The sequence below is a fragment of the Vanacampus margaritifer genome, chromosome 17, assembly GCF_051991255.1.
Source record: "Vanacampus margaritifer isolate UIUO_Vmar chromosome 17, RoL_Vmar_1.0, whole genome shotgun sequence".
NCBI classification, from domain to species: Eukaryota; Metazoa; Chordata; class Actinopteri; order Syngnathiformes; family Syngnathidae; genus Vanacampus; species Vanacampus margaritifer.
This window is the reverse complement of record NC_135448.1, coordinates 12485740-12497939: the sequence shown is the minus strand read 5'-3', so window position 1 is coordinate 12497939 and position 12200 is coordinate 12485740. Positions and strand designations below refer to the sequence as shown.

Below are 12200 nucleotides of genomic sequence, written 5' to 3'. Positions count from 1 at the left end.
TATCACAAAAAATATGCATGAAAATATATCTTATAACAGAAACGTGTGTTTTATTTTAGTGTATTTTTATTAGTGTTTGTTGTGAATACATAATTTGATAAATTTATAAAAGATGCAAAAATATTTCAAATAATACAAAATATTTTTTGAAAAAAATCTGTATGAAAATGTATTTTTATTTTGGGCTTTACTGTTATTTATTATGAATCCATTTTTGTACATTTATAAAATATAAACAATTATGACAATATGTGGTAAACAAAAATAAAAATGTGTTGTGAAAAGTATTTCATTCATTATGAACAAATATTTAATAAGAAAATGTTTATTATAAAATATTTTATAATATAAATAAATGTTGAATTTAGGCAATGCTCCCTATGTGTAATGATTATTTTTAAACATTATATTATTTGCACATAAGTGCATGAATACGAAACGATGATTTTAAAAAGCTTTCATTTGTTTTTTTGTAAACATAACTGTGACAAGGTGCAGCAACTTTTCTTTAACTGACTCAACATCAGCAATTGTGTGCAACCTGTAACTTGACATACAATATTATCCTGTTTTTAATCTTTATTGAAAACTGTGAACACGTCAATAATATAGTGCAGTTACAGCAGGCATCCGTCCCCCAATGTTGTTGTCCTGAACAATATGGCAGGTCCACTGCCCACTCCTTGCAAGACCTGTGATATAAAGTAGTTTGTTGTGGTTTTAGTTTTATTGAAGTTTATGAACAAGACAATAGAGTACCGGTACAGGCACAGTAAGCATCCATCCCACAGTGTTGTTGTCTCGTACAGTGAACAGTACAGAATGTCCACTTCAGCTTCCTTGCAGTTATATGCAGGCCTGGCAAGAAGCAGTCATTCATGAGAACCTCCCTCTCTGTTTATGTGTGTGTGTGCGCGCGCCCTGCTTTGTGCATTCGTGATAGTTTGCATAGCCGGGTGTAAAGTTTCACTGGCGTCCAATTAAGGGCTTTGCAGGCAGCGTGTGAACAGCAGCGGGGGCATAACCCGGCCTTAGATAACATTAAGGTGGCTGGTTGGGGATGTGTCACACTACCATAGGCTAATGGCTAACTGGCAGGCCTGCAGCCAGGCACGCCTTGCACATGCATTGCTGCCACATTGTTGGCTTACCACTCAAATTAAAAATATTTTGTGCTTGTTTAATTAAATGTATAAATTATATAAGCACAATGTGTGATGGTAACCATACAGCAGGAAGTGGAACATACAGCCTAGCAGGAAAGTAGTGCGTAATTAGCTTGTCACTGAATACTTAATGGTAAAAGACTAGCATAAAAACTGTGCAGAGAAGCTTGCCAAATAACATCTTAGTCTTTAAAAAAAAACAACAACAACAAAAACATTTTCAATGCCCCATATCTGTAAGTAATTTTGAGATATATTATGCAGTGTTTAGCTTCTCTTTAGGACAGTTACAAATGTTAATTGTTATGCTATGGAGGTTCCACTGTATATTACATAGAAAAAGCCTCCTCACAATTGATCACAAAAGCAAATAATTATTATTTTTAAAATGGTTAAGTATAGCTAAACGAAAAACCATACAGAGACTTTGTGGACATACTGCATTTATTTAGAGCACTTCTGTCGTTTTTCTATGTCTTATTTAAAATACACAGTCCATGTATAACATTAATGGCTCAGCATTGATCATAATACATTTCAACCAGACAGCATTATTTTATTTACTCATTAAAAAAAACTAATCAGTGTCACTTTTTATAATATGCTTTACATATGAATAAACTTGGTTTCATAACTTGTATTTTATATTCCCTAACAATTTTTTTTTTTATAGGTGTCTTACTCAAGGACACCGTGGAAGCATTAACAAAAAAACGTGTATTTTCTTTTAATTTGAATATATTTAAACGTGTGGAACACCCAGGTTTGTTTTTTATGTACCTTCATTGTTACATTCACGAACTTATCAACCCATTAAACGCTTAATTAAGAATTCCGGCGTTGTTTTTGACAGAAACACGTCAGCCGAAATGGCTTGCTTATAGAGCATGCGCAGTGTTGACAGCGTCGATTTGACACCCACGTGCTCGCCTCTGTTTACACTTGTACGTGCTGATGTCATAGTAGCAGGTCCCGCCCCCCACGCCGAGAATGGCAGCCAGTCAGCGACAAGAAGGCAGAGACCAGGAAGAGGAGAAGAAGAACAAGTAAACGACGAGGAAGAAAGGAGAAGGCTTCAGCTTCAGTTTCAACGCCCTAAAAGCGTGTGTCGTGGCTGAACCTAACTGCATCTTTTCTCCACCACCACAGAATCCACGCTCAGACGCATTAATGGACGACAACGACAAAGGTAATTCACTTCTTTGGAATGTCTCGCTCACGTTTTGGGTTGTTGTCGCTTTAAAACAAACAACGAAGAAGAAGACCCGAAACTTAAGCTTAACGCAAGCGAACTATCTCGGTTTGCTCCCCAATTTAACGCGTCAAACTTGACAAAACGACATTCATTCTAAATGCCCCAGAAAAACTTAACGCGGAAGTAGACGTGTCAGTTTGTGAACGAGGAACTCATAATTAGCACAACGTATCATTGAAAAAAGTCTAACAGTTTTAAAACAGCACGTGTACACCGCGGTTATGTTTTTTTTTTATTTAATTTTTAGATGTGTTTCTTGACTATGTGTATATTCTTTGAGCGGCCAATCGGGCTTAAAGTGCGCATGTCTGTAGAAAAAAAAAAACAGGAAGTGAAGTGAGCACAAGTGTGAGAAATGCATTTTGTCGTATAATACGACAAACTATGACGAGGATTTTGTTTTTTAGTCTACGTATGTTGAGTATTTTAGTACATTTTGTTTTTATTTTGTCTGTTAGTTCACTGCATGATGACTATTTTGTGTTTGTTTACAGAAAGTTGTACACTATGTTTGAATATATTATGTCTTATTAAACTTATGGTGTTTTAATACATTGTGTAGGGAGCATCTAGTATTAGAGTAGACTGTACAGAGAAGTTTAAGTGTTTTTGTACGCGGAATGTGCAGTGATTTGTATTTTAGTACTATAAATAGAGTACATGTTTATGTACATTGTATGTTACGTATTTTGTCTCACGGTACACTGTATTTTGAGGATTTTCTTTTTTATTTTACTATGCGGTATTTTGAGTATTTAATGTTTCAGCACATTTTGTGTCAATTTAGTTTTCTAGTAGCCCGTACATAGTGTTGCTTGTGTTTTAGCACATTATCTGTGGAGTATTTAACATAATACTGCAGTGCATGTGGTGTTTTTTGTGTTTAGAGCACTGTTACTTAATGCACGTTTTGTGTATTCTGTATTGTGAAACATAGTTTTGTGTGTTGGCTCCATGGGAACACTTAAAAAAAAAAAAAATCACGGCTCAGGCTATGTGCTATAAAAAGCTGAAACTGTACAAATGCTCATAATAGTAAATAATGGACCTTTAGAGGGGAAACAAAACTTCAAAAATAAGTTATGAACGTCTTTTTGAAGCAAAATGTATGCAAATGTAAATTCTGCTGCAATGCAAGCAGATATTTCGATGAATTATCTTCCATTTGAAGGTAATGGTTACTCTCTCCCAACATTATCGGGCCTTTAGTGTACATTCTTCCTTTTATAGGCGCTTTGTCGTCATGGCAACAGACTTCCCCTCCAGTCTCGGAATGGAAATGAAGCCGGCCAGCGTTGTTTTTCCCCCCTCTTAGCATCCTCCGGATGCGATTGATCATAAGCAGCGGTCGTGATTTGATTTCCACCAGAGAGACTAGCGCACTTTCACTTTGACCGGTTCTTTTGTTTTTGTTTTTAAACATGGGACCAAAAATATCCCCCTGCTTGTCCATGGGACCCCACAGCCACTTCTCATAGGACATGAGTGAGTTACAGTTGGGCGCCCACACCCCCACCTCCTTGTCCCATGATTTTGGTTTTCGGGCCCATCATGTGACATGCTATGCGGCAAATATTACGCTAATTGATTTGATGCTGCGACCCATCAGGCCGCTCAAACAGACGCTTGTTCCCATTTGGTAGAAGTGCACGTAACCAACAGTGTCCGGTTTCAATGCGAAAGAAATACAAGTAAAATAAAAGTACTCCAGTCGTTGTCATAAAAGCGCCACTAATAACTGTAGAGGTGATGATTTTGAAGTATTTTGATCATTTTGAACGGTGTATATACAATTCTAAAAAACTGAATTGTTCTGAAATAAAAGTAATTTATAAGCATTTGATGCTGTTGACTGCTAAAAATAAATAAAAAAAATAAAAAATCAATCTGCCCCAGTGCCCACCCATTTGGAAGATGAATGCATGACAAAACGTAATTACATAAACAAAATTAACATGTAAGAAATTTTAAATTGTAAATTGTCACACCATGGTAAAAACATTAATTGCTATTAAAGTGTTAAAAATATATAAAAAAGCAAAACCGACCGTTTTTTTTTTTTTTTCATTTTAACATTTTTAACTGTCACACAAATGTAAACAAATCAATTCTAAAAAATAATCAATATTCCTACACTCTTCCTCTTGGAGAGCATTTTGTCATATTACTCGAGACGCCTCACACACACATTCATGTTCACTTTAAGCACACGCAATTCCCACTGCAACTCCTCAGGCGTCCATTCCGGCTGACTAGCCCCCCCGAGCCCGCCCCCACGATGGACGGACAGGCCCCGGCCCGGATTAACGCCAGTCGGGCTGTAATCTGGGACACGGCAGATTACGCTTTTCACTTTGCTCACGTGACGCATGAACGAGATCTCCAGGATGGAGGGATGGATGGATGGATGGATGACACACAGAGTAGATGGAGGGTGAGAAGAAGGGTCACGCGATAGCGCCGAACCCCGCACGGTCTGACGAGCGCAAAAGGACGACGTTCTTGATGCGGAATAGGAACGCGCCGGTCACATGCACGCGATCGTCCCCGGCTCGAATAGGAGTCGCGGGACAACATGGAGGCCCCGGAGGAGTACTGCTCACCTTTCGACTTCGAGCAAGGCGTCAACGCCAGCTACCTCTACCTGGCGCCCGCCTTCAGCGACACGCCGTCTGGCTCGCCGACGCTTCCCAGTAGAGGTAAACGGCGGAATGCGACGTATCAGTTTGTTCTACCTACGATACGAAACGGTCACAATACTAATTAAAAGAAAAGAAATCTAAAGACCTAATGACAAGATGATTCACTATAATTCTGATCTAATACCATTCACTCTGATTACGATACAATTCGATTAATGTGAGATAATTTGATTGAAACAATAATGCAGTTCACAAAGAAAATGATGCAATAATATTTAACTGTGGCTTGATTGTGCCACAAAACTATCGACTCCTATTGCGAAACCAGTCACTCCAATTGTGATATGATAAAATACGATTGATTACGATCCAATATGACTACAATGTGAATCACCACCAATTACAATGCAAAGTCATTAACTCCAATTACAGTACAATTCGATTATTATTTTTTGTCTTTTTGCTTATGGAACTCGTCATTGACTGCTCTGTGAAAAGACTTCCTGTCTGAGTGTCCCAATACTTTTGCGCACGTCTAGTTGTCTTCTCGCCACTCCTCATTTTGATGGAGTGGAGATTTGTTCATGTCGAAGGCTCTTTGTATTATTGATGCATTGCTGCTCCCATAGCCATCAAAGTGTGTGCTCGTGCTCGTGTGTGTGCTTGAACTCACCATCAGACGGCATTGTTAGCACCATTAATGCTACGCTTCCATTAGCCTGGTCGATGCCCAGCAGGACAGCACTCAAGCGCCACCTGTGGGCCACATTTCCCACCACAATGTATATTTGTTGACCTTACAGGCTCGCAGCAGCATCAGGATCCGGTGGCCGAGGTGGGGCAGGACGCGGCGATGAGCGTCGGACCCGCGGCGCCCATGCCCGCCATGACGGAGGAGGAACGCCAGGAGCTGCAAGTGGAGTTGTTGAGGGTTAGCCGTCATTTAATGCTACTGCTAAGTGGGGATGTCATGATATCCAAACTAAATTATAGTATATAGTATTAAAACTCACCATATTTGAAAAAGCAAAATATTGTGATTTTTACATAACAGAGGTGACAAAAGTCTTGACCAGTCATTTTACTTTAAATGTCTTGTTTAGACAGTGCTAATTAGCTGATATTATAATTAAACAACATTAACCTTAATACACATAAATGACCTACAATCACTAATAACATTTAATGTGTTACATGGTGGGTGGGTCTTAAGCATATGTCGCCAAAACATGCCTAATTAAAATTAAACTGTGCTAATCAACTAACCACCAGAGGGTGCTGGAACTGCACAAATGGAAAACAACCTCAATTCAAAAACCTCACTGAAATTACAATTTCAGATTTACTGCAATTACTGTGTGATGCAACACGACTCACTCTGATTCTGTTATTTAAAAAAATAATAATTATGCAAGGGCACCCAGAAGACGAGCTAGTCAAAGCTAACCGTGTGCACGCAGGTGGAGGATGAGATCCAGACGCTGTCTCAGGTTCTGGCGGTGAAGGAGAGACAGCTGGCCGACATCAAGAGGAAGTTGGGGGTGACGCCCCTTAACGAGCTCAAGCAGAACTTCACCAAAACCTGGCAGGAGGTCACCACCTCATCGGCGTACGTCCCGTCCTGCACTTCCTCTTGACGAACACTTCTTTTTCGGTTCACCTAAATCAGACCCTGGCGTAAAAACAGGTTGTTCTAAAAAATAAAATAACCAACAAGCAATGACACTCAGACCTCCACCAAGGCCGACTAATGCCACCAGTCAGCATGAATTCACATTTTATAATGCAGGGAACTTGTATTCACCACAGCTCCATCCGTCGGATGTTGCAGATGGTCACCAACTAACTGATCACTGAGACTAACTAGACCATCTGACCAACCAACCAATTAATCTGACCAATAACCTAGACTGACTGAACGTCTGACCAACTAATTACACTGCCACCTGAATAAATTGCTTACCTACCGACTCACTCGACTGACTCACCAACTAAACTGCTGACAGAGGACCAACTAACTCAGACGAGCTAGACTGACTTAACTAAACTTAATACTCACTAACTAGACGGTGCAAACAACAAATTTTTAACCAATACTAAACTACACTGCCAACTAACTTGACTAACCAGCTAGCTATATGTACTGACTAAATGACCGACCAACAAAGTCATATGCCAACAAACTAGACTTGCCGAACAACCAACAGACTGACCAAACAGTTCACAAAATTATGTGGTACCTTTCACATCGTTTTACTAACCATCTGACCAACCAACCAATTAATCTGACCAATAACCTAGACTGATTGAACATCTGACCAACCAATTACACTGCCACCTAAATAAGTTGCCTACCTACTGACTCAATGACTAATCTGCCGACAGATGACCAACTATCTGAGACTAACTAAACAACTAAACTGAATACCCACCAACTAGACTGTGCAAACAACCAAATTTTAACCAATACGTAACTACACTGCTAACTTGACTAACCATCTAGCTCTATTTACTGACTAAATGACCAACCAACTAAGTTATATGCCAACAAACTCGATTTACGGAACAACCGACAGACTGACAAAACTAACTAACAGTTCACAAAATTATGTGGTACCTTTCACGTCGTTTTACTAACTAACCGACAGACCACCGAAACTATTTCTTTTGCATAATCCTACTAGCTGCCTCACTAACCAAGCTTTAGTTGGTTGCTTATATGTAATCCTACCACCTACCCGACTGACTGATGGACCAGTAACTAGTAATTAACTAGACTGACTGACCAACACATCAAATGATAACCGACTAACTAGGCTAGACTAAACCAACTGACTACACAGCCCGACCATTGCGAGTGCATGTGTCCAAAGTTTGAAAAAATTCTCGTAGCGTCGCAAGCAGCATATCCAATACTTGACTTTTGATCCAACTTCCTGCGTGTTGCCCGCCACAGGAAATGAGCGTCCGTCTGTGCGTCTGGCGCTTGGAGCCATTTGAAAATGAAAACATGACCTTTTTTTTTTGTTTGTTTTTTCTCTCGCCCTTGCCAGGTACAAGAGGACATCAGAGACTCTGTCCCACGCGAGCCTGAAGGCCACGGCGGCCTTCTCCAACATGAGCTTGGCCATCAACCGCAAGATGGAAGATGTCAGGTGAGCGGACGGACGGACGGACACAAGCTTTAACCGAGTTTTGACCACGTGAGAGTTGGCGTGATCCTTTAACGACTACATCTATAAATTGAGATCCTAACTCTTTTTTCTTATTTCTTGATGTTAAAAGGGAGGCACCGAATGGAGGGAGGGGCTTATTTGTCTTGAGCGGCCAGCGACTAATCGAGGCGCGACATCTATTAATTAGCGGGATGACCTCGATTAGTCGTTACCCATTAAAGCAAACCGCTACGACTCTCGCTAATTGTTTCCGGCTTAATCCAACAATCGGAACCCGCTAACCCCGAGACTGGAGACCCACCCCCCTCCTCCCCTTGACAACCCCCCCCCCCATGCGAGAACGCTAATCCAACTTCTCCACTGTCATCCTTCCTACGTGGATTAGCGAGCCGCAAACAAGATTAGCGGCCTCCTCAAAGCTGATGATTACTCTGAAATGCAACCTCATGCGGCGGGGGGGGGGGGGTAGTGCATGTGTGTGCTTTTTGATGTATTTTTTTGTTCTTGTGTGTACTTTGTGGTGGATACATATTAGGGGGGGTTATTTGCGATGACCCCTCCCCTGAGGAAAACGCAAAAGGATCAACACATTCACTCAGTCTTAATAGGATGTAGCAGGATGTGTGTGTGCGTGTAGTAAAAGTGTGCCGACTACCATTCTGAAATGACCGCTAATCAACCCCCCACCCTCCCTGTTAACGCTGCGGACTAGCAAGCGCTCTTTGCAGCACTCAGCTAGCATGCCTGTCATGAGGTAAGAAGGACGCCATCTTATGTCTGCTGCACAGTTTGCATTAGTTTTCATTTGAGATTGTCATGCATGTATGTTACTTTAGAAAAAGTTTGACTATATCAGAAAAAGATCACAATTTATGCTATTTAGTAGAAAATTGTACAAAAAAAAAATTACTTTTTGGTCAGGATTTGAACTTTTCTTTTTTTTCAAGGTGAAATTGGTTGTGACATTGTAACGTGTTCAGCGTCAACCATATATTTATTTTCAAAGGATAATGTTAAAATTGTATACCACATTTCACAAATGTATTTGTTTTTTAAAAAGTGAGTTTCTCGTTGGGTTTACACACACACACACATTAATTCACGTGTGCTTTTGTAGAAGTTTTACAAAAAACTGCGCTGCCTAAAATGACATGCTAACATACGGTATATGCTAATATTTTAAGCAACTTTTTTTGTGTTTGTTTAAGATTTTAAAGACTGTATGCAGCGGTGGTTGTTTTAAAGTGCTCTATAAATAGTTGAGTTGAGAGATTTGTATTTGGAAAATAATATCTACAAAGAATGGCTGCGCAAATGTTTTTTTCATAAAGTGCTAAAATGGTCATTTATCTTATTTTTAAAAAAAAATTGTTTTAATTGTAAATTTGGTGGCATTTCACTTTAATTTCTAACTTTTACACCAAAATATGTCAGAATTGTCAGAAAAAAAAAAGAATTGTTTTAAATTGTCCAAAAATAGCTGCACAATTTTTTGTCATAAAAATTCTAGAATTAAGTGATCTTTTTAAATTATTATTTTAATGTAATGTTTATTTTATTCGTATGTAGTTCTCTTTTACACAAAAAAGTCACTTTATTATTATTATTTTGTATAGCAAAATTCTACTTAATTCAGGCTACAATCACTGAATATCTTTATTAATTTATTTTCAGGAATGCTCCCACATTCAAGTCATTTGAGGAGAAAGTGGGTACATGGAAGGTAAAAAAAACTCCAACTTTCAGTAGGCAGTGATGTGTGAGTCTAAAGTTCTAATTTCTGTTTCAGAACAAGATGAGTCCGTCGGAGATGGACGCCGGCGAGCAGATGATCGTTCCCGACGCCGAGGCTCAGCACCAGGACACGCCCACCACCCTAGACACACCCTTGCACTGACCTTCTGACCCCCAACCCTTGACCTTTGAACCTCCCACATTGTCAGCCCTCAACAAGTATTTAAAGGTGTCAGCAAACTGACTTCATGAGAACTGCGCAGCCTCTTCATCGCTTTTTTTTTTTTTGCAGCACACCACCACTCACCTTAATAACACGCTTTAGTTTCATCATCATAACATAATAGTTATGTCATTTTCGGGGCCAAATCAGCTTTATTTATCATAGTTTAACACACACGCGCACACACGTCAAGTCAAGGTCGTGAAGCAAAGATGAACATTGGAAAACTGTTGGTTCAGGTTGCTATGTTACTAACTATACACTGTAAAAATATAAAGACTTCTTGTTTGACAATGACACTGCCTGACTTTCAAAATAAAATACACTCTTTCCTCAGTGCGCTTAAAAATATTTTTTAATATGTCTCGCTTTGTTATGAATTTTGTTGAAAAGAAATAAAGAATTATTAAAGTGCTCAACAGTTGTTTTTAATGAACTTCAAAGTAGAAATCTAAAACTTAAATTATAATGTATAAAAAATATTCACATAAATTAGTTACTTGAATTGTTCAGAATTTTTTTTAAAAAAAGGAAAAAAAATAATAAAGTTTCTATCTATAATGTAAACAAAACGTACGATAATCAAAATGTAGTTGATTTGGGGATTTTAAGAAAATGCATCATAGTTGCAGTTCACGATTTGAACACCAGAAGGGGGCAGAGAACAAAAATTGCACACAAACTGAACCGGAAATGGTACCAGATAGGATCGAGCTGCCAGATTGTATCGGGGTCGCCTGCCGATGGCGTCACGGTACAGGATTGGCAGGGCATTATCATTTACAATTGATCAATAAAGTTATTTGCGGAAAAAAATCCGGTTGACGTCAAAACATTGGAAAGAAAATGTTAAAGATGTCAACAACAAAATGTATGGACTGCAATTGTCAAAACGTAAATAAACCTAAGAATATAAAAGCAGGCGACTTGAAGATTTAAGAAAGAAAGAAAGAAATAAAAGATTGAAGCGCCGTCGAGCTTGCCGATGACGTCAGTACCGCAGCGCTAACGAAATGCGTGATTCAGACGTGTTTGGTTTCTTTTTTTTTTTGCAGTTCAGAAATCACAATACATCACAAAAATAGTCTTAATGATAATAGAACCACATTAGCAATCTAAACTGACAATATTTGTCACATCTCAGGCAATTCATTTGTGTATTTATCATTTATTCAATCTATTTTATTATTTATTCAATATATCTTGCTTTTTGTATTCTTAGGTTTACTTACGTTTTTTCGATTTCATCCCGTACATTTTGTCATTTAAATTACAGCTTTCAAATTTTCTTTCCAATGTTTGTCGTCAATTGGATAATTTCTAGCCAATCCTGTAGCGTGACGTGCTAATTAGGCGACCCCGATACGACCTGGACCGACACCGGAGCTCGCGTCTTTCTCGGCCTTCAGAGTCAAGCATGGTCTTTTATTTATTTATTTTTTACTTTACATACGTACAGCCACGGCAGCCAGTTCTTTTCGCAACAAGCCCCCGACCGTTACCAGATAGACTTTAAGTTGTCAAAAGCAAACGTCATCATTTTCCCAAAGTCTTTTGAAAGCTGCAAGTGAAACAAGCCACACACGTGCTGCTTCCAAATCGCTTACTAAAAAGTTGTGCGTGAGGCAAAAAGTCATCTGCAGGCTTACCTGATGACGCCGCATGTCTTGCTTGCGAGAAAATGGGCGGAGTTTGTCACTTCTCAGACATCACACACATTTTTCGAGATTTTCTCTCACGCTATGATCGCCACTTGAAATTATTTAATATTCCGTTAAAAATAAATATGCAAACGGACCAGGTGAGGGTCGACACTCTCCAAAGAGGAAGCGTCTTCTGTCTGTGACGTCATCAGACTCACGCAGGCGTCGACCTAATTATTAAATGAGGTCAGGCACGGTTCTAGGATTTTTTCTCTCTCTCTCTACTAGTGCTGAAGGGGGTTTGAATGTCAGGATAATAAGAACATTGAGGGAGTTTCTTGACATGATACTTATGAGAAAG

General features: G+C 39.2%; 1 protein-coding gene and 1 long non-coding RNA gene across 6 annotated transcripts; one reads left to right on the top strand and one right to left on the bottom strand.

The window, feature by feature from the left end:
• Window positions 1-565: 565 nt before the first annotated feature.
• On the bottom strand, window positions 566-12033 carry LOC144037579 (uncharacterized). Its single transcript, XR_013288970.1, has 3 exons — window positions 11846-12033; window positions 5737-5973; window positions 566-692 (listed from the first exon to the last, which is right to left on the bottom strand). It is a non-coding gene; the product is annotated as an uncharacterized LOC144037579 (long non-coding RNA).
• Window positions 2145-10615, top strand: tpd52 (tumor protein D52). Of its 5 annotated transcripts, XM_077549151.1 has the most exons (8): window positions 2145-2355; window positions 4657-5120; window positions 5867-5994; window positions 6524-6672; window positions 8117-8218; window positions 8952-8993; window positions 9914-9962; window positions 10029-10615. In XM_077549151.1, exons 2-8 carry the CDS (start codon window positions 4997-4999, stop codon window positions 10134-10136), a joined length of 702 nt encoding a protein of 233 aa, XP_077405277.1. In that variant the 5' UTR covers window positions 2145-2355; window positions 4657-4996; the 3' UTR covers window positions 10137-10615. The 5 variants fall into 5 exon arrangements, with proteins under 5 accessions (XP_077405277.1, XP_077405281.1, XP_077405278.1 ...); XM_077549152.1 differs by lacking the exon at window positions 8952-8993 and having other exon boundaries at window positions 2148-2355; XM_077549153.1 differs by lacking the exon at window positions 4657-5120 and having other exon boundaries at window positions 2151-2355.
• Window positions 12034-12200: the final 167 nt, after the last annotated feature.